The 23,799-nt window shown below is 39.8% G+C and overlaps 1 protein-coding gene across 1 annotated transcript; it reads right to left on the bottom strand.

Annotated features, from left to right (window-relative positions):
- Nucleotides 1–15,142: 15,142 nt before the first annotated feature.
- LY96 (lymphocyte antigen 96) lies at nt 15,143–19,977 on the bottom strand. Its single transcript, XM_069006006.1, is given in 6 exon segments — nt 15,143–15,733; nt 16,706–16,758; nt 17,616–17,744; nt 18,659–18,748; nt 19,711–19,816; nt 19,818–19,977. Coding segments are annotated over 6 exon segments (546 nt in total). The 5' UTR covers nt 19,884–19,977; the 3' UTR covers nt 15,143–15,631.
- Nucleotides 19,978–23,799: the final 3,822 nt, after the last annotated feature.

Below are 23,799 nucleotides of genomic sequence, written 5' to 3'. Positions count from 1 at the left end.
TGGAACCGACTGCCCCAGGGGTGGAAGCACAGTCCCACCATCTGCCATGGACTAATCCAGACTGCACTAGAAAAGGGTGAGGCTCCAGATCATCTGCAGTACATTGATGACATCATTGTGTGGGGGAACACTGCAGCAGAAGTGTTTGAGAAAGGAGAGAAAGTTATCCGGATTCTCCTGGAAGCTGGTTTCGCCATCAAGAAGAGCAAAGTCAAGGGACCTGCCCGAGAGATCCAGTTCCTGGGAGTAAAGTGGCAAGATGGACGACGTCAGATTCCTGTTGAGGTCATCAATAAGATCACTGCAATGTCTCCACCAACCAACAAGAAGGAAACACAAGCTTTCCTAGGTGCCATAGGCTTTTGGAGGATGCACATTCCTGAGTACAGCCAGATTGTGAGCCCTCTCTACCTGGTTACCCGCAAGAAGAACGATTTCCATTGGGGCCCCGAACAGCAACAAGCTTTCACCCAAATCAAGCAGGAAATCGCTCATGCGGTAGCCCTTGGCCCAGTCAGGACAGGACCCGAAGTGAAGAACGTGCTCTACTCTGCAGCTGGGAGCCATGGCCTGTCCTGGAGCCTCTGGCAGAAGGTGTCTGGTGAGACTCGTGGTCGACCACTGGGGTTTTGGAGCCGAAGCTACAGAGGGGCCGAAGCCAACTACACTCCCACAGAGAAGGAAATCCTGGCAGCCTATGAAGGAATCCAAGCCGCCTCAGAGGTAATTGGAACTGAGGCACAACTCCTCCTGGCACCCCGACTACCAGTGCTGGGGTGGATGTTCAAAGCAGAGGTTCCCTCTACCCACCACGCCACCAATGCCACATGGAGCAAATGGATTGCTCTCATCACACAGCGCGCCTGTATCGGAAAACTGAATCGCCCTGGGATTTTGGAAATAATCACAAATTGGCCTGAAGGTGAAAACTTTGGTCTCGCTGATGAAGAAGAACAAGTGACACGTGCTGAAGAAGCTCCACCGTACAACCAACTGCCATCAGAAGACACACACTACGCTCTTTTCACCGACGGTTCTTGTCGCATCGTAGGGATGAAACGAAAGTGGAAAGCAGCCGTATGGAGTCCCACACGACGGGTTGCAGAAGCTACTGAAGGAGAAGGTGGATCAAGCCAACTCGCTGAACTCAAAGCTGTTCAACTAGCCCTGGACATTGCTGAAAGAGAGAAGTGGCCAAAGCTCTACCTCTACACTGATTCATGGATGGTAGCCAATGCTCTGTGGGGATGGTTAGAGAAGTGGGAAAAAGCTAATTGGCAGCGTAGGGGAAAACCAATCTGGGCTGCTGAAGAGTGGAAAAACATCACTGCCCGAGTCAGAAAGCTGGTTGTGAAAGTCCGCCATGTAGATGCCCATGTCCCCAAGAGTAGGGCTAATGAAGAACACCAAAACAACAAGCAGGTAGATCAGGCTGCAAAGATAGAAGTGTCACAGGTAGACTTGGACTGGAAACACAAGGGAGAGTTGTTCCTAGCTCGATGGGCCCATGATGCCTCAGGCCATCAGGGCAGAGATGCCACCTATAAGTGGGCACGAGACCGAGGGGTGGATCTGACCATGGACAGTATCTCCCAGGTGATCCATGACTGTGAGACATGCGCTGCGATCAAGCAGGCCAAGCGGGTGAAGCCCCTGTGGTATGGTGGGCGGTGGTCCAAATACAAGTATGGGGAGGCCTGGCAGGTTGATTACATCACACTGCCTCAAACCCGCCGAGGCAAGCGCCATGTGCTCACAATGGTAGAAGCCACCACAGGATGGCTGGAGACCTACCCTGTGCCTCACGCCACTGCCCGGAACACCATCCTGGGCCTCGAAAAGCAAGTCCTTTGGAGGCATGGCACCCCTGAGAGAATTGAATCTGACAATGGGACTCATTTTAAGAACAGCCTTATTAACACCTGGGCTAGAGAACATGGCATTGAGTGGGTGTACCACATCCCTTACCATGCACCAGCTGCAGGCAAAGTGGAACGGTGCAATGGATTGTTGAAAACCACTTTGAAGGCACTAGGTGGGGGAACTTTCAAAAATTGGGAACAGCATCTAGCAAAGGCCACCTGGTTAGTTAACACCCGAGGTTCCACCAATAGAGCTGGTCCAGCCCAATCTGAATCCCTGCATACAACAGATGGAGATAAGGTCCCAGTAGTGCATGTCAGAGGTCTGTTAGGAAAGACTGTGTGGGTAAAATCTGCCTCGAGTACAGACAAACCCACCCGTGGGGTTGTCTTTGCTCAGGGACCTGGTTGCACATGGTGGGTAATGCAGAAAGATGGAGCAACACGTTGTGTACCACAGGGAGATCTGATTGTAGTGTGAAATGCTTGTATACCCCTGCTTGCTGATTGTCACTGTCACTGTTCACATATAGCTGTGCACATATATATATATATGTATATATATATGTATTAATGTGTGTGTAGAATTAGAATATCTCATTTTGGGCATTGAGCCAACAATATGGGATAAGGGGTGGAATGTCTTGGGGTGACGTTATGATATGTATCCCATATCGCTGCCTATGCCCAGAAATTAATTTTTGTGCCTTTCTGTGCCTCTAAACTGAGCCTGAGAGGGAGAAGAAAAAACTGAGCAAAACTTTCTCAAAGCAGTCTGCAGCTTGTTCAAGGTCACATAAAGATAGGAGGTTTTTTTTTCCCTTCCCAGCCGCGGCGGGGGAGAGAGGAAGCACCCGGCTTGCTGTGTTCCAGTCAGCTTTTGGCCAGTTTTTTTTTCAGTTTCTGGTTCTCCGGAGAGAGACTGAGAGTTGGACTTTGCTTTTTTCCTTCTCTAGAATTCCGGATTTTTCTCCCTTTGCTACTGGACTGCTTTTCAACCTCAGAGCACATCGGGAGGACTTTTCGTCGGGCACAGAGGGCCTGGCCCTGGGCCAAGCCCCGGCTCCGAGGAGACCAAAGGGAGGACACTAACGCTTTCCCAGGTTTTTCCTCCACAGCAAAAGATTTTACCATTTAACCTCATTTTCCTTTCCCGTGTGTTTGTTAAATAAATAGTTTCATCTTCTTCACTTTCCTTCGAGGAAAATTTATTTTTTTTTCCCGAACCTGGTGGGGGAGGGGTGGTTGTGCCTTCTCTCAGAGTATATATTTCTAAATTTGGCCAAACCGGAATTAAACCGGAGTTAAAAGAAACCTGTTCAGGGATTCCTTTAGAGAAGACATACATACAAAAGTCTGAAAGGACTACAAGCTACTGAAGCCTCTATGTTTAAATAAACATCCAGTCCTGTTGGGTTACCTCATAGTCTGCTGTTATGAGGAGCCTCAACCATGCATCCTTTTATCTAACTATTTGGGGGCAGAATTTAGTTTCTGTGCTTGGTCCAGTGTGGTCAGGACACTCTCCCAGCTTTCTGGTCTGCCAAACATGCTTGAGACTGGTGTTTCCCCAGTTCAGCCAGCTGGGCAATGAAATTAGGATCTCCAGGCTCTGTCTCTCTCTACAACGTGGCCAGGCTTCCAGTGAAAACCCTTTCAGGACAACATGATTGGAGACTCAGCAGCATAATTCTGCATTAATGGACACTTCAGCTCCAGCAAGAGCATCACCTTTCTGTTCTTGTGCCACCTTCTAAAGCAGGCTCACACTTGGTTGCCCCATTCTCCCAGCAGTGCAGGGTGCAAATCTGAAGGACCACTCACAGCCATAACTGACAGCAGCAGCAGAAAGTCATCACCTTTAGAAAACTGCTGTTTGAGTTTTGTGGATCTTCTTTTTTCACATTCTTTTAATGAAAATCTAGCTATTCTTGGAATTTTTGTGAAAATATGGGAGTGTTCTCATTGCATGGAGCATAACAGACACTCTACAGCTCTAATAGGAGTATTCTTGAGGTCCCATATCCACTCATTAGCAATTACATAGCCTATTAGCAAGCAGGTGAGTGTCACATTTCAAAGCTAGGCAACGAAAGGTCGTAATGCCATGGAACTGCTATTGGAATAATTTCTGCAGAAACCTAAGTTTAGATTAATTTTCAATACTTATAAAGACCTGTCCAAACTGTATTGTGTCACATGGTCTCACCATAACCATTGCAAAGACTTTCTGGCTCTGAATAAAATTAATGTGTTTGTATCAACTTTCATCATGTGCAATTTGTTGTAAACAGCTGTAAACAGTTGTAAAACAATACAAAAAGTTGTGCTTTCTTCAGTTTTGAACAGGCCATGACTGATAGAACCAGAAACAGGAGCCAATTCTTAGAACATCTAGCATGTAGGTTTAAATGAAATGTCTCACATTACCACTGGATTTTTCAGCTCTCTGAATGTTGTAATACTCTAAGCTGTGGCTGCTTAACACCTCTTAACACAAGGTATATCTTGCAAGGAGAAACAACTTGCATATATTTTCCACAGGTCAGTAGTGTTTGGTTGGTCAGTTGGTTTGGGGTTTTTTTATTTTTTGTTAATTTGTGGGAGGGTTTTGTATCTGCTTTTTATGAAGTTCAGAAAATATTCAGATGACCTTTTATCTTTATGGATGAGATCTGTATCTGTACAGAAAGGACATGGAAAGACCTAATGAAGGTCATTAGTACAGAAATGGCTTCCACCCCAATAAATTCAACATATCCATGCTGTAAGGGTATTTGCAGCCCTGACCCGAATGGGGAGAGTGAAGGGAGCACCTGCATCAGGCTGAGTAGGAGCTTGGACTGCATCAGCCAGTGCTAAAAGAAGCTCCAGACCCTTTTCTATATCTGCTGCTAAAGCTTTTATATACAGATGGATATAGTCATACACACACACACATACATTATTTCTTTAATCAGCTATTGTCTTTATTTCTGTATTTCATTATGAATAAACATTTTTAGCATCTGTTGATAAAAAAAATTATCATTTTGTGGCCATATGTATAATATAGAAAAGCTTATGAAGAATAAATTTAGTTTAGTAGTCAAATAAATTTTAAAAGATATATTTATATAGAATAGCTGGAACTTGTCTTGAAAAGAAAAACTGAAAGAATGCAGAAGAGCATGGGGCTAATATGGGGGTGGTAACTGAAGAGAACAACAGAAATAAGAAAAAATGTTTTAAATAAATACTATGCCTGTAAAAAAGAATGGCAAAGCTGCATCTAAAAATAATATTCATGAACATGTCATTGCAGGATTTGGTCAGAGTAGTATTCCAGACATTAACAACACTACCAGAAAAATAAAAAACCCCACAACACAATTAAAAAAAAAAATTAAAGAAAATGTGCAAAAGACATGTTTTCTGTTTTCACCGGAATAGTAGCTTTCTGCCAAATGCCAACACAGGAGGCGCTTTGCACTATGAAATACCTTTGTTGCAGCAGCCACCATACAACTTAATAAAAATGCTCACTTTTGCGAGACAGGATTGTTTTCTATTATCTCTTGCTTTCTCACAGCATAAGAAAACTAGGCTGGTACATAACATTAATCACAGTTTTTAATTTGGATCACTATTAGTTTCTTTAATATTCAAAGCAGTCCTGCTAGAGAGAAAAACAATAGCTCCAAGGCAACAGAAGCTGTTCACTCCTCTGGATAATATTTCCCATCCTTACTTTCAGGCTGATGCCGAATTACAGAGCTAGATCTAGCTGTTTGCTAGATCCAGATCACTCTCAGTTTCTCTTCTTTCTCCTTCAGTGCACACACGGACACGGGGAGAAGGGGGGAGGTGGAGCCCAGGCTGGAGCTGGTGGCTGCAGGAGCAGCCCAGGTGTGCCAGGGGGCCACCAGCACAGGAGGTCTCTGACCTCGGGCCAGGACACACCATTGCAGCCTACTCCTCTTCCCAGATGCTCGAGCAGCCAGGGGCAGTTTTAGCCAGAATTACCATACAAACCAAGTACCCCTCAGTGGACCAGGAATCCTTGACTGCACTCTGCTACGTGATTCTTAAGCGGCTCAGCATTTCTTACAACTGTACTTGAGTGATGTCAATCACTCTCCGAGTTAATTAGTCTGGTTTCAATTACTAGAATAATTAACACCTCATTTAAAGCAGAAAATAGTTCTCTTAATTTCAGTACTGTATGACTAAATCTGAGTTTGCCTCCAGCCCAACAGCTCCCAAAAGCCTTGACCTGATAGTGCTGATTGGGAGCATTAGCCCAAAAAAATTACAGTACTACAAAGACTTTCCAGCTCTGTCTATTCCAAGATTTGCAGGATTTTTCAGGACTTTCAACACATATGTTCCTCAAAGAATACCCAGGACATTGCAGAAGATTCCTTAAACAACCATACAGAGAAAAACTCTGCTGGCTGCAACAGTAGCAATGCAAGTGACGGGCACGTGAGATACCATCTTCATTTAGTTATTTTTTATTTTCATAAGGAGCATAGAAAGGTGCTGATTCAGCCAGTGATCAACCCTTCAACAAAACCGTATTCAAAACTTAACTTGTACATGGAGAAGGGTGAACCTGAGTCACTTGCCTAACCAAAACCCCTCTGTTTTGTGGGAGATTTTTGTGCAGCAGGTGTTATAGTAAGAGGAGGTGGGGAAGTTTGCTACTGTGTGGAGAGATCTGCAGGAAACAGAAGACCTTCAAAAGTGTATTTTCTTCAAGAAATCAAGGTAACAGAACCTGCATTTAGGAGAGATTCTTATTCAGTTTTAAAGCTGAAAGGAGTCAGATTTTCCTGTGGAAAGGCTAAACAAGCATTTAGGTCTCTTGCATTTCATTTGATGAAAGCAAACACCCCAGGAGGCAAAAGCTATTTAATCTATAACTAGCAATCACTAATATTCCTGATTATGTAAGAGACTCATTTTCACATACTTAAAACAAGTATTTCTCCTTTCTGCTTTGGTGTCTTAACTCAATCGATTTTCAGGAAAGACATTTTCAGTACAACTAAACTTTGATCATGACAGTGACTGTGAGGTACAGTGTCACTCAAACATGGGCTTATTTTTGTGTTCCTTCACTTAGACTGGGATAAGTTTACGGGGTGCTCAGAAGCTGAATAAAAATTTTTGTTCATCAAAGCAAGTATTTCTGCAGATTTGGGGGAAAAGCCTGTACCACACTGCTTGAAATGTCCTATGTGATTGAGTTATGAAAGATGGAATCATCAGGCCAGAGCCAAAAGGGGGACATTAAAAATGAATGACAGTGCTGCCTGAAATGAGTATGTAACTATACATGCAGCCTTAATATTCTTCTAGCATTGCCTGGAGTTTTTGCATAAAATTTCTTGCAGCAGGAACTTTTGGTTTTTTGACAGATTCAGACTGACAGTCTACAGGTGAAAAGCTTTCTGCCACGTTACAACTTGTTTGAGTCATTTGGGACCATAGTGACAAGGACAGATTATGTGTACACACTTACCTTATGGGGGCCAAGCTGCAAAAATCCTCCTTAAAAATGGCTTCATTGACTTAAGCACGTTTGTGTCATGCTTAAGGATGTGTAGAATCTGATTCCATGCACAGGGCTTCCTTTCAGGTTTGATTGCTCATTTTTATTCAGCAAGAAAATAGCCTGTCAGTCGTCAGCAAGGATAAGCTCTCCAGCACTTAATTCTCAAAGCAGTTGTTGATTTTACAAAGAAAGGCACTAACTTGCAGCAAACCTCCTCCTTTTATTCTGGGCTTGATACAACTTTGGAAATGTTATTAAGAACGTAAAGCCTAAACAGAGTGTATTCCATTTCTTTCCTGAACATTTAGGTATTTATCTTACCTGTTTGAAGTCAAAGACTACCTCTTTTTACCCCCAAACAGAAATGAACAGAGTAAAACTAATATAAAGCATGCAGGCAACATTGTGCAGTTTGCTTTTATGTGCATCAAGGAAAACCATCCAGTCCCAGCAAGAGACAACAGACAGAAAGATTTCCATCTGACTACAGTGCACACTAGGGCAATGCACCTCAAAATATATTGCTTTTTTCTTAGTTTCTCAGCCTCCAGATAGAACCTAAAAATAGAGAATATCACTGAAAGACTCAGTGATTTGGCCTAAAGATTGCACCAACATACTTCTTGTGTTAGGACCTTTTTGATAACACAGCCACATTCTTTATTGTGGTGAAAAATGAGATGGTCCAGTTTGCTTACCATCTCGTATTTCCCAGAACTGTGATCATTGTGTTATCCCTTGGAAACATGCTAGACCATTGCAAAAAAAGGCTGAATTTTATGGCAAACACACATGACATCAATTTAAACATCCAAACAAGGCCTATGGTCAAGACCCATCAGAGTTAGGAATCTGGCTGTTTCTAGTTTAGTTGTCCAGCAAAATCCTTGGGTTATGATATCTGCTCTACTGTGTCATGCTATATGCTTTTCAGATTGTTAATTCTTTAAAATACAAATTACAGTGGAAATTGCACTGGAAAGTAAGAATTACTTCAAGTCTGCCATTCTCTGCAGAAAATTATCTTGCATAGCACAGAACGAGTCCCCCATTGTGTAGGATTTATGGGCTGCTCTTTGGAGATGTCAATCAATCTTCACTGCAGAATTAAGGGATTCCAGGTCCCTCTCTTGGTGTTAGATCCTTAGTAGGTGCTCTGTGGCTGGCTATGATTCACATTTCAAAGAACCCTTAAAATATTATTTTACTAATTTCATAAATATTTATATGGTATGCAGTAGGGAAGCAACAATCCTGATTACAAGCTACTCACAGGAGGCACCACTGCAATCCAAGTGCTAAAAACCAGATTGTCATAATCATAATTACTGAATACCTCGAGCTTATGTGACAAGTTTTAGAACTTGTCACAGAATTGTGGTGTCTTAGTCATCCTTGTTGTATTGACAGAATGTTTGGAAAATCACCTCTTTCAAATAAAACTAATATTAATATTTGACTCATGGATATTGCAGTGTTTGTCGATCAATATTTCAAATACCTTGCTTTTGAATGTATATTTTAGGTAACTGTTTATACCATGTATATTTTCTTCCTTATTTACTTCCATGTTTTTAAAACTGAAATAATATTTATCATTCGATTCTGTAGTTTCTCCCAGAACACCGTGATTTTTGGGTGAAGAAGTGGACTATCACAGCAATTGGTGGTACCTGTCAAAGAAGCAACAGTAAAACAGTGAGCAGCTGTGTTTCCACTCCCATCACAGCAGTGACAGTGACTGTGGGCTCTGCAGTGTTGTCCCTCCAGCCAGGCCAGAAGAAGATGCTTCCTCCTGTGTTGCTCCACATTCTGCTCACACTCAGGCTCGGCATCTTGAACAAAGTAACTTTTGTATAAAATCTTTGCTGTAGAACCAATACCAGTCTGGAAGGAAATACCACTTCTTTATCTTATCACAGACTTCTCATCTACACTTAAATACTACAGTTTGCATAATGACTGTGCTCAGATTGGGATATATAAAATTACATGTGGCTGCATATTACTGTCTCTGTCCAGCTCTGTAGCTCACATGCATGCATGCACAAACACGGCTAGCTTCAGTACAAAGTCAGTGACAAAGAGATGGGAAGGGTCTTTGCGTGTGTTCCAACAGGACCATTTACTGCTTCCACGCTGTCGAAGGTCACACAGGCAAAGGCGATAACAACACGGAATTCAGAGGTTTTATCCGGGGGCGGGGAAAAGGCGGGACTAGGGAACGGGAGCAATGGGGAAGCTCTGGGGGAGTGACAAGGGGTGGAGGCTGCCAGCCAGCCGGGGGAGACAAACGGGAGCACATTAACGTAACAGAACGAGCATCCTGGGGGAAGCCTCTTTCTCTCACCATGGCTGCAAAGTCTCTGGCACCAGAGACTGTCTTACCAAGAGCTCTCCCTGTCCCTTGTGCCATAGCCAATCGGCCGCCACAACTGAACATGTCCAGCTTGCAGCTTCAAGGAGATTTGGAGACACTCAACACCTCTAGCAGAGTTTATCGGAAGTTGGCACATACGGTCCAGGATGCCATAAAAATATGCTTTAGCTTTTGAACAACACTGAATGGTCAGACGGATGAGATTATCACTGAGGTTCCTTCCAAATGAATTATTTTATTCTAAATTTTGGGTACCTATCCATATACTCTTAAAGGTGCATAAGGAGGAGGCATATGAGTCTGTCTGTTCTGTTTGTTAGAGCATGTACTTTTGATAAAACCAAAAGTACTTAAAAAAAATTATAATTTACAAAGTTGAAATACATGGTTTGATCTGCTCTCCCTGACAATTTGCTTCCTGTTGTACTCTTCACACAGTTGTAATGTTGCCCTTTTCTCATCAATTCCAAAAAAAGGCATATAAAGTCATTTAGAACTGGGCTGTGCACCTGTACCCAAAAGGACAGCTCAGGTTGTCAAGTAGATGCTAGTACGAGTACAACCATCACAGCTTGAGTCCTGGTTTGTCAGCAAAATTACAGTGATTTTGTGGCACAATGATCTTTCCTTGAATAATACCTATTTGTCATAAACAAAAGTAGAAAAATATTTATTTGCTGAAGCGTCTCAAATTTAAATGAATTGAAGCCTCCTTTTTTAAAAGTTATTTTGTCAAAATAAATACGCAACATTCTGAAGTTATCAACATTATTTATTTCCCACAACCACTTTTTTTCCCTATTACTCATCTGATAGTACTGTTTCTTTGTTTTAATATTTTGGATTGTTCTAGATAAGATAATATTTTAGATTTTTTTTTTAATGATCCCTTTTCCTCCTTAATTAGAATATTAAAATCACCAAAACTTTTACAGGTTAGAGAAACTGTATAAGTAGCAGTCAGAATCACTGGAAGGTAGCTTGGGGAATCAGGAATATTCCTGCTGACAGTCTGCTTTCTGACAGTCATCTGTGAAACTTTCATTAACGATGTTCATTGTTCTGTCTACATTACATCTGTGTCATGAAAGTATCTTTAATGCTTCATAGATATAAGGAAAATTCCACTACATGCAATATCCACTGAAATGGAGCACATCACTTCAGTGTGATATAGGATTAGAAAAGATAACTACCAGTCTGTTCAGCTGATATTCAGATGTGAAATAAAGTCATGTCATTCTAAAACAGGGTCAAATTACTTCAGGGTCAAAGTGAAAAACAGTTCACTGTCACATGCACTATGGGTTTTTTTTATTGCCTCCTTTAGACATTTTGTAAATGAAGGACAGATACTGCTGTTCTATTGCTTTCAGAGAACTATTTCTAAAATTTTGTTTTCTGTGTTTATCTTCATTTATTGTATGGCATTTGTTTTTGTTGTTGTTTTTTTTTAAAGTTGTATTACTGAAATTGTTAAACTGCACTGCTATGCTAAAAATACAAAAATTATGGGTAATATAGTGAAAAGTCTGAATGGAATGTGGCTGAACAGAATGTATTCAAGAATTAAACCAACTTCATAATCAGTATGGAGGTACTTCTTCAGTAGAGAGGCCAAACCTCTCAGAGAACAAAACACTCAGTGGATGTGTGCAGTAGGCAGAAGTTACAAGTTAAGAAAAAACTACCATCTACTCTGTAGTTCTGGAAGGTTTTGTGCGGCACAGGGAAATGGGCAGACAGGAATCTTAATACTTAAGAATGAGTGACTGTTCCCTCCTGTGAGCAAACAGCCAGGCTCACTATTAAAAGTTTTGCTTTCTTAGTTATGTCAGTAAGAAATTATTTTAGCAAGAACTTCAAATTTAAAAACACAATACTTGTAGGTAAGGCAGCTGTTTAAGCTAAAGCTCAAGGGAAAAAAAATGTAAATATTGTGGGTTTTTTCTTTCCATACAGAATCTTTGGGAAGCTGTCATACTTGGCTGAACACAAGTATGCATATATATTAATATATGCATATATATTAAATAAATATAATATATATATATGCATATATATTAAATATATGTATTTTATATACATATATTTAAGTTCTCTTTTTGCCAGTAGCAAAACGTATCTTGAAGAAAAGAGGTTATGGACATACCCATCTACAGCAGCCAAGGGATCTACAAGGATGCCTGGGATCCACAAAACAATACTTGTGCACAGTGACTATTACCCAGGATTTCCAAAGTCCAGGCATTCCTATCACCAGCTAGAAGACTTTCCAAATTTCTTTTCTCCTGTCCTCTCTCCCCTAAGCTCTGCAGGCAGGAACCCCCTCTCTTCCCTCCCTCCCTCCCTCCTATCCCTTCCCATTAGAAATGTCACTACCCCATCTGCTGCCCCCAAACTCACTCGTGCTGGCAGGGACTCACAGGCAGAACGAAGGAGCTGAAGTCATTCAGCATAATGTGCTACACAGACCCTTCCAAGGCAATTGCTAGCATTTTCCACCAAGAAAAAAAATTGTGCAGAAGGGATTAATGCTGCTATGGTTCTCTTTTGATGCCTGTAACAGATCAGGACACATCTCCTGCATCATTAAATCCAACTCCTTCTTGCTGCAGGCACCATGTAGTTTATTTGTTCCATATGAGTGTGTGTGCTTTTTGCCATCCAAACTAAGTGGTGACCGAGGGATTGCTTCCCTGGACACAAGAGATGCTATTGTAATATCTGAATTGCATGGAAGTATCTTTGTGCATCTATCTCAAATGATGTTACAATTTGGCCAGAAAATGTACATGTTATTGTGGTCAGCAAGACTTCTCTCACTTGAAATTATGTATGCTTTATTGCTTTTATCAAATAGGACTGTAATAACACAGCTCAAAAAGTGTGCACTCTTAGTGGAAACCACATTGTACAGGAACTGCTGCTTCTTATAATTACATATTTGGTGACAGAGGGTGAGGGGGTGAAGAAAAGCTATTTTCCCATCTGCAGAAAATCCTGACAGCCTCTTAAAAACAACAGTAATGAGGGAGAGAAAAAGAGGTATTTGTGAAGGCTTTAGATATTAATTTCACATAAATATGCCAAACACAAACCTTCCTTGAATTACTTTTGTGAATTACGGGAGGAGGCTTTGCACAGTTCACTGGAACTCCTGGCAAAATAACAGGATCTCAGGGCATGTAGCTCTCATAGAATATTTAAAGAAAGAAATTCTTAGTTGATGTTTTGTTTCACAGTATTCACACCATTCCAACTCTAGACAGAGGGAGAAAATGAAGAAGTAAAAAAATGGATCGAAGTTTACTGAACCAATAAAGTGAAGAAAAGGGAAACATTCAGATCAGTCTTTACAGAGCCCAGGTAGCTCACTTCATCCTAAGTAGACTCCTACTTGCTGCGGAGCCCCAAATATGGGGAAATTTGGAAAGGAAATAAGTGTCAGCTCTGGACAACAGCAGAAGGAAGGAAGGAAAGCCTTTTAAGAGCTCTGTCCCAGCAACCAGACATGCAGAGCAAAGCTCTGCCTTCAGCTCAGCCCTTCGCCCTACAGCATCACAGCAATTTCAGGGTAAGTTGTTAGCATGATCTGACACTACAAAATCTGTCTCCTCTAGTCCAGGGGAGAGCATGGTGTGGCAGTCACCAGCACTGGAATAAGTGGAAACTTCCAGTCACAGAAGGAGAAAGCTTGAGGCCTTTGAAGTCTTTGCTTTGCTTTGCTTATAAAGTGTGGCTCCTGTGCCCTGCCATGCAATCCTATCAGCTGGTATGTAAAATTATAACCCTTCAGCTGAAGATCTATATTATAAAAGTCTGCAAGGCAAGATACTGAGTGCATATGTTCATCTGTAAATGTCTCTATTCAGAGACAGAAATTCTATTTAGGCCTTTACACGTACTGTAAATTTTCTGCAACATCCATAAAGCATTAAAACATGCTTATGGGAAATAGAGCACGTGAACGTCTTTGATCTCCAGGAGCTGTTAATCTCTCCTACTTGTGGTACTTGCTGCTTAATAAACAAAACATTTCTTCTAACACCCCAAATAATCCAGGCCAGCAAAAATCTCAGGACACCTTGTCAGTAAAGATGGTTTTGAGACTTGTGGTTGCTAGATGCCGGCAAATGTACACACAGGAACATCATAAGTTAAGACTGTTCCTTAGGCCAGTAATTTGAAACAGACACTATTTGAAATAAGCTAAACAGAGGAAGAAAGGTAGATATTGCTTATCATGCCCTCTGACTGCTTTTTGATTGATATTTCAGATCAGAAATAAATTGATCACAACTGCAGTAAATCATCTCAAACATAAGCAGAAAGTGCTGCAATACTCCATCCTGGACTACTCCTGGAATGATCTGCAGTCTGAATGCAAGCACAGATGTTTTGCCACCATCACTTAGATGTAATCATGGCTTCTTGTTTCCAATCATTATGCAGTTCTACTTCTGTTTTTATTGACTCTCAATGATTTTACTTTATGTAGCCAAACTACCCATATTAAACCCAAGTTTTAAATGGAGTATCTACAAACTCGGGTATGGGCGTTTTTGTTGAGTTTTCTGATACCAAGTTTGAAAAACATCTTTCGTTACGTGTAAAGTGGGATTAAAATCTTCACGTCTCCTAATTTTCATGCTTGGTATTTAGCAGTCTAAAAGAGGGTTGGTTTGTTCTGGCTTCTAATTTTTTCCAGGCATTTGTAAGCAATCTGCTAGACACAGCACAAACTAGTAGCCAGCACAAAGCGCAGCATCAACAGTGTCCTGTTATTTGGGGAAAAGTCTCTGAACTTGTTAAGTTCACCAGCCCCACTGTCTGGAGGCTGAGGATGAAAACAGGACAGCAAGGACAGCACTTTTCCTAAGGACCAAATCTCATGCTCCACCAAAATCTTATTGAAGGTCCTGGGTGCAGAGGAGCAGCAGAGAGGGCAGGTGGATACTCAGCATCAGCTGTCCAGGGGGCAAAAGCGACAGGAAATCTTTAGACATGCTTTAGAGGAATAACTGAGAATAGATCAAACTGTTGAGTGACAACCATCCTCCTGCTTCTGAAGGACACGGCTTGTGTAGCCTCTGCTCCTCGGACTCTGAGCAAGAGCTAAAAACATTCTAAGGGATTGCAGTTGCATCTCTGGATGGCTAAATTCAGCTGTACCCTATCAGTGTAACTGGAAACGTGTTCCACTTTGGGTTTTATCCACATCAGCTACTACCACATAACAAATTGTTACTCCTCTGTTTCAGCTTGGTGTAAACAGAGCAGAAAAATATGATACATCTGAAGAAATATCAGAAAATACCAGGAGAATAAAAAACATCTCTTCAATTGGCTGTACAAACAAGTTTTATTGTTACAAGAGAAGAAAAAAAAAACCCAAGCAAACAAAAAAAAAAATCCCCACCTCCACCTCACAACAGGGTTCCCAAATTCAATTGCTGTGTTATTTTAAGTTGAATACTGATGAACTTCTGATTCTTGCACTTTAAAACTTCAAAATTTCTTGATTACTTTAGCTCAGCCTGAAGGACTCAACTTTATTGTAACTCAAGTCACAGCACCAAAATGCAGTACCAGCCTGACATCCAGTCAGGGTCATTCTGTGGATTAATCAGGATGCCTGATTCCCAGAGATTTTGTGTCCATTGGCTGAGCAACTGATTACAGCTGTGCTGCAAATGAGTAAGACTATATATCATATAGCTTTCCAGACAGCACATGATGTATTCTACCTCAGGAAATTTAGTGTGCTTATTACTTCACAGCTTGGCTTCCAGTTGCTCACAGAAGTGACCTCCGTGTTCTGGAATTATTTGGAGTTTGTTGCACTCAGAAAGCATCTTGTTTTACTATCATGGTGAAATTCAAGCATATGAGCATATTATTCTCAGAATCATCAGAGAATCCTTGCACAACAACCCTATAATTGCCCTAAAAGGAGCAAGAGAAAAAAAAGATAATTAGTGCACAATGCTGCCTGCTCTTGTCTAAGTAGCTGATTGGAACGGTTTTGGTGATTTCCATTAGAACTGAAAAAGACAGATTCCCATCAGGGACTGTTACCACGGGTATAGTCAGATACATGAGTGCATAAAAAAAAATAGTGCTCAACTTTCTTCTCATGACCAGAGTACTCAGGAAGAGCATTTTGTGATCTAGCAGAGTCCCATCAGGAAGTGTCAGGTCTGCTGTAAGTTCCTCATCTATAGGAGGACTGCTCATGGCAGAGGATGCTCCTGTCCACTACCAGCTCTGGGGCTACAAGAGGTGTTGGACTGGATGGAGTCCACTGTTGGAGGCCCATGAGCTGAAGGGAGTGCTGGAGATTTTGGACCTTAGTGACATTTTTAGGGATTAATAGGGGTGATAAGGGCCTTCAAAAAGCTCAGGCAGCTGATGAGGCAGTTGTTGGATGAGAATGGCTTAACCTGAGGACTGATTCTGCTCCTGGTTTAACGGTGGAGCACTGCTTTTAATTTTTGGATATTGTTACCCCTCATCAAATCTTTAAAAATGGTTTCATGGAGTAAGAGAGCAGCAAGTGAAGAGAATGTAAAATAAAGAATGAAATAGGCAGAAGGAATATTAATGGATTTACTCAAACAGGTAAAAGGAAAGACAATAATTTACCAAACAAAATGGAATTAGTAAGATGACTAACTAATTTCTTTGGTCTTTCCTTTCATAAAATAAAGGAGGAATGATGGAGGAATAATAACCTTAGAACATCTAGCATTTCAGAGATGCTACCATTTTAGTGTCATCACTTCTTTTACAAAAAAGTTTTCTGACATTTCCTCTTCTGTTTTCTACAGTTTAGGTGAACATCTCCCTTCAGAAAAAAATATACCAGTAACTATGTGATTTTACTATTATTTCTTTATATAAAACGTTGAAAAGTACCTTTGGAAACTTTATTCTTGAACCTTTAATGTCAAATGCTGCTACAAGTGTTTCTGTAAAACAGAGATAATTATAATACAAAAGGTTATTTAACCATAAAGCCATCAATCAGACTGCCTAAATAACTTCAAAGCAATATGGCATATCTCTCAGCAGCAGTTGCCAATGCCATTTACACTTTCACTGATAAAGCCCTCACCTGGTTCTTCTCTCAGAGCTCTGACTATTTGTTGAAACCACATTAGAAAATAGAAATTTAACCACAGTGCTCCTGCAACATCTCCTCCAGACACATCCTACTCTGATAACTCCAGTAATTTAACTTGAAAATAGTAATTTCCTCGAATGGTAACCAAAGAGAGCTGATACTGATTTTTAAAGAAAGGAAAACACAGACTTACAGGTCTTTTTGGCCTTTAGTCTGACATCCTGCCTGAATTCTCTGCATCTGAGCCTGTGTCATATTAATGTGTGTTAGCCCCTACCAAAGGATTGACTCTTCTCTATTAAAAACAAAAACAAAGCATCATACCTGGGTGTACAGAATCTCTTTTAAAAACCCATCCAGACACTTATCTAAATAAACTTTGTCCTGGATATTTGTAGTGCCTACATCACCTCTCAAGTTTCCTGTTCAGTCCAGTCAAATGCAGTCTTCCCATGTCATTTTAGAGATGTTAAAAATAAGTGTCATAATGAGATGAAGGATATTAGTAATCCTCATTTATGGAGATGAAAACTGCAGTACAAGGATGTTAAAACATAGAATTTGGACTTTTTCTACTTTAATGGGGTTCTGGCACTGGAGAGCTGCCTGCTCTGAGGTCTGCTGCCTGCCAAGCAAGGTCTAGATTGTGGAGACAAAAATCTGTTTGCATGGGTTGATTGCACCACCTATTTTTACACCAACCTCCTTTCAGCGTTCCGCACACTGAGTATTCATCGTCAGCTCCACTGCAAAGGAGTTCTTTCCAGAGGAGTGCTTTGGCATCATCATACCAGACATGGAAGACAATCTTCAAAAACTGGATGTCACTTCCTAATTAAAACATTGCAAGTAAGAAAATGGTAAAAGATGGGGAGAAAAAAATGTATATGGAGACCTGCTACTTAGATAAAAACTAGATTTTGCTGAAATACAGTATTTTTGTAAGACTCCCCCCAAAACTAAAGGAGTATAAATCTTGAAAACTGCTACTTCCAGAAAAAAATCAAAAAGCAATTGTTGTTTTCAACAACAACAACAACAAATTATTCTTAAAAAATATTTGGGAGAACAATTTCAAAATCTGTTTTCATTTCTTCAGTAAAGAAAACAGAGTTTACTCAGTTCCACAGCTAACCTAAACATGTGCTCAACTGAAGACCTTAGTTTTAAGCCAGTGTTGCAAACAAACTATTGTGAATGCCAGTAGCCATCCTAAAGATCTTTCCCAGGGAAGGAAACCTAGTCCAGAAGGTGAAGTTTATGATACAGCCATTTCCTGGACATTTCATTAGCTGAGCTTGCCAGCTTAATTATCACTGGGTCTAAAGATTACAGCCAGGTTTGCACACAAAATCCAGTACCGTTTCCAGCTTCTGGAACATGCATATTCTTCATAGAAGTCCTGCCATAGTTGGATGGCCTGATGATACTCTCTCTCCTTTGAAAGACCTGGATCTTCCGGGATCTTCTCCAGGCCAGAACAGCAAAATGCACATACAGCTAAACTGTCTCAGATTTGCTTGTACAGTGACAGTCTGTGTGCAGGGCTCTGGTTAACTGCTCCAAATGAAACACATTTTTGCAAATCATCATTTCTGTCCCTCACTACAGTTTATCCATTCCATTTTTAATTCGAGAAACTGATTTCCTAAATCATTTGGCATTTAGGATAAAGTGTCAGTTTTTCAATTTTATTTAATTTTCAGCATTTCCAGAATATAATTGTCTAGTTAAGAGAGACTCACTTGGAATCCAGGTAAGAGCAGCCTTCCAGACAGATTTGTTCATTGTGCTGCAAGGTGTCAGATGAAATGTGAAAGCATGAGGTGTAGAATCTACAGAAAAAAAGCATTTCACATTGATAGTGTGAAAAGGCTTCTCCATAAAAATAATAAGAATATACAGTTATACACGCAAAAACCACATGCATATTTTTAAATGTATTTAATATAAGGTATGTGCTATAAAATGAACCAATATATGTATTAAATGTTAAATATATATTTTAAATTATATTATTATTTTTACATTCAAAGGGCAAAACCAATATCATATTTCTTTAAGTAACAAGAGAAGTCAATGTTTGGTTGATGATCTTTTGCACACAAAAACCAGAGACCAAAGTACCTTTATTTCTCTTTTGAAGATATAAAAACTTTTTACTAGCATTGAGTCAGCATGGTCTTCTGCTGAAAATATCCCTACTTACACTAATCATGCTGACAACAGCTAAAAATGTTTTTAAGATATCAGCATATTTTCCAGGATAATGTAAATGAAACTTGAGTAGATTTGCTCTGTGAGTGACCCACCTAGAATTTTTAAAACACACAAAATATCAGCCCATGACACAGATATGGCAAGAAAGGACACACTGTGCTGTCCCAGAGCCTGACTCTGGTTTCCCAGCCTGACAAAATCTCACATTCCCTCTTTTTTTTCCACATACTTGAAACTTTTCATTGTAACATACTGGTTAATTCAATAGGCATAATTTATACAACAGAGTTTAAATCCAAGTTTAAATCCATTGTCTTCTAATATTTCCTGAACCAAAACATGTCTACTTCATTTGAGAATAAAATTCTCTCTCTCCTAGCTGCTGGAACCAGCATTGTGGTAATATTTATGTCTATGAAGTAAAATTCTTGTAACAGGGTAATTAATAACAGAAGTATATTTCTTCTCACTTTTCTGTATTCATCAAAGAAACAAATTTGAAAGAAAATTCACAATCCCTCAGAGTACAGTAATTATCATGCAGATTTAACAAAAGTCTTACCTATTTTTTACTTACCACAAAAAGTATATGACATTTCAAGATCGGATGATGTACAGAGGAATTCACTGACTCCAGGGGCAAATAAAATTAAAAAAAGGAGTCCAAACATAGTTACTTTTTTTTTGCTCAGTACTCAGTGGTATAAAACTTCGTTTAGGAGAAAGAGGAACGAAATTCAGCACAGTCATCGTCAGTCACATGTCTTCAGGGAAAGTTCTGTTATTTATCAAATTCTCTGCAATCTTAGTCCTACTGCAGCACCGTCAGTTATCATCACACTAAATTTTGTTAAGAAAAATAATTCCTGCTTTTGTTGTTACATTTTCCCCAGACAATGCAGCTCAAACCATGAGTGAAAAATGAAAGGGAAAACTGTGTGAAATGGGGAAGTGAAATGACATTATGACATTATGACTACCAGAAGCACGTAAAGAGCAAGTTTAGTTGACTCATCAGGTTTAACATTTTTAAAGGCATAATTTCAAACACAGTTTCCTGTACATATCAAAGAAGAGAAAAAACCATAATTGATGAAAACTAAATCCATTCTTTTATTTTTATGGTAGTCAATACCTCTCACAAGTTTCCATAATAAATTTCTTAAAAAGCTCACTGTGCTTTACAAATACACCTGAAATCTGGAGGAATGTAATTAGAGGATGTGTTTCAAATGGAGCTGAATGCAACCATCTGATGTTATTGAGTAGAACCACTGATGTCCTGCATGATGTCAGATACCACCTTCAAAGTTGTATCTATCACAGTTATACTTCTTAGTGGGAACAAATTCAAAAATCAATAAAATTACAGCCGATAATTCCCACATCTGCCTCCCAGAGTCTCTCTGCCACCTTCTCCCACACTCTTCCCCACAGTCTCTGCTGGAGAAGCAGCACTGCATGGTTTGCCCAGAGCACAGAGCCATGCACAGGCCTGGGGCCAGGGGGACACCAAACATGAGTCAATTACTAACACAGGCTGTCCAGTTTTGACTGGCATGTTTCTGTAAGAACACAGAATCTGTCACAGCTGAAGGTAGCTTACAACCTGATTTTATTCTGCGATGCTGACAACACCCCAGGTCACAGACTTTGATACTCAAGTTTGAAACAACAAAACAAAAACCTCTTAAAGCACTTTTGGTATTAGATACATGCCATTATTTCTGTCTGTTAGTGAATTACACTACGAATAACATATTTGCCTGTACTGCTGGTCCCAGTTATGGGAACAGATCAAATTAAGCCTAATGCCTCATTCCAGAGAGCAGAACCCCCAGCTAACTGACAGGAAACACAACTAAATTTTTTTTCTCACGATAATGAAATACGGAAATCTACCAAATTTAATGGAAGAATGACTTACAGAGATTAAGCACATTATTTTCTCACAAGTTACCTTATTGGTTCACATATATGACTGCTGACTTCTCTTAGATCAGAAACTGTTTGGGGGTTTTTTTAAGAAAAATAAGTAGTATGTAAAATAGACAGGTATTTGAGTTTGTGCTAAGCTGGAAACTCAATAAAAATTACAACAAAAACAACTTAATTGTTGTGACTCTCCCCATTCCCCATCACAGTGCCTAAAACATTTTATTCTCACAAATTCTGTGCATACCAGGGTTATATTTTGCATATTTATAAAGGTAAAGTAGCAGAAGATTAAAAAATTGTTTTATAGAAGTCTAAACATGTAACACAAAAGATAATTTAGGAATAACGATGTGCACAAAACCATGACTGATTGTGCCCAGGGATGGGGGTAGTTCCCAGATTAGTTAAGGAAGGTGAAAATTCAATTAAAAGTGCCTGAAAGTACCAACTAATGAGCTACTACATGTAATAATTCACAAAATGAGATAAAAATTTGAAAATTTAATGCCGCTAGAGAATTCTCTTCTGTATTTCCAAATCTTTCTATAGACCACAAGGAGAGTCCCACTGGCCTGACAGAGTTAAAATTTTTAAGAAATTTCTAGCATTTGGCTTTTAAGTGGGAATTCAAAATTGTATAACTTTCCTGACAGATCTCCAGAGTACATATATCACACAGAGATTTTTGCTGTTAACAGGATGCTATAAAACATATAAGCCCTTTGTGATCACAGCAATAACACAGTTCTGTTTCAAGATGGACAAATTTTTCTTAAAAATAGTAAGACATGCAGTGGAATTGAAATAAATCAGGAAGGAAAAAAGAAATGGAGTAGTGAAATATCTACAAAGGAGCAATGAAGCAGCTGCTAAAGAAGAGCTACCTTTTGCATGTACAGCCAAAAAAATATTCCTTTCAACCACAAAGCCATGACCAGTGGTGTGAAGGAGTTTAATCAGTGAGAAGACAAGCCAGGCTCTCTGCTGAGTCCTCTGTCAGTCCAAGAGGTTTAGCACAAGTCCCAGGTCAGTCTGCCGCGGGCAGGAGGTGGCACTGACCGTACCCCACTGATATACAAGATTTCCCAGCTGAACACGCATCCCTCTGTGGCCAGACTTGGTCTGGCGTTGCTGCCCAGTGCTCTGGGTGGCTGATGCACTCACGGGCAGAGTGGAAAGAGCACTGCAGATTGACAAGATTTTACATAAAAGTTCTCTTAATATAAATGAAGACAAGCTCTTTGCTGAATTGACTTTCTAGACCTGGTCCAAGCACTGGTGTTTTTTTCAGATACTTGCTGCAGTAAAGTTATAGATGAGGAATGAGTCCCCCCTGGTGGTTCGGACAGACAGACACATGCAGAAACCTCCTGCTGCTTCCTGAGTGGACTTCTATGGTACGAGTCAAGACTATTCCAATGCTCTAAAAACTCAGAATAAGAAAACTCAGTTTAAAAGGATCTGGCTGGCTAAATGGGAAAACAGGCATCACAGCTAAAAAATCCTTTATGACCGTGATTATAAAGCCTACAACCTTGACTGCTGTGTTTGGTCAAATTGTCATTAAATGAAAATAACCTAAATTACTTTTAAATATTTTCAGCAAATTCAGTTTTAGATGCTTGTGGCTTTTGATGCCAATATTGATGCAATTCATAGAAGTGACGTCTTGTGATGATCAGTCATGTCCCAGACTTGCGCACTAGTGGTGTGAAGAGTCTGTTCTGTTCCTTTCAAGTCAGCGTGAAGATCACTGCAGAAGATTATAAAGTTTTATATACTTTAATTTTACTAAATCCTCTTTCTTCACTATAATCTTTTTCTCATATATTCTGATCCAGAAGGAAGGTGAAAAGGAAAGAGAAGTGAAAAGAGCTACACATTAATGTTACTTCACTGAGGTTTTGTCACTATTTACTTCATTTATTTCAAAATCCTTTGCAAGTATATTCAGTAGGAACCAACTCTCATATCCAATTAACAGTACATAAATTTAAGTCTAAAAAATTTAGAACTTCATACCTAAGATTTTAATTTATTTACATCTGAGATGCTGAGAATAGAAGTTTATTCCAAGCTTCCTTACTGATTTGTGGTTAAAATCCTTAAAATAATTCATAGTTTTATCTTCTTTCTCAGTGCATCCAAAAAGTGCTTAACTTACTTGTGATTGCTTTTCAAAATAATCACTTTGTATTTGGATTTTTGGCTGCAGATGAGTACGCTGATCAGATAAGCACTTTTAAGTCAGTAAAATCTCCCTCGGGAAAGATTTATAATATATGTGATCATAATATCCCATGACAGAAAAATAAATAACAGTACACCAGTATAGCAGGGGAAAGTACTTCATTTCAAAGTGTTAGACAGAATTAAAGATTATGTCCTAGTTCTCAGCATGTAACATAATTTCACTTTAATGGAAAACTCTTTTAAGATGTTAACCACATTTAGTCAATAAAGAAAGAGGCAATAATAATTTTCATTGCAGGACCAATTGTGAGTTTTTGAAGTAGATAGTTTTGCATCTGGAAGCAGACGTTTATCCCTTCTGATTCTGGGTGTAGGGTTGATGCTGAAGGCACTTCAATATAAGGGGGTTCTATATAAAGCATAAGACTGCATTCACAAAATAAAAATGCACTCAACTCTCAGCATGAAGAATAGGAAACCATAGACTCTTCTCAAATCCCCTCACCCTATCTTTGACAATGTTTATAGTGCAAGT

Source organism: Aphelocoma coerulescens, chromosome 2 (assembly GCF_041296385.1).
Source record: "Aphelocoma coerulescens isolate FSJ_1873_10779 chromosome 2, UR_Acoe_1.0, whole genome shotgun sequence".
Taxonomy (NCBI): domain Eukaryota; kingdom Metazoa; phylum Chordata; class Aves; order Passeriformes; family Corvidae; genus Aphelocoma; species Aphelocoma coerulescens.
The sequence above is the reverse complement of the archived record's forward strand: the minus strand, read 5'-3'. Positions and strand labels throughout refer to the sequence as shown.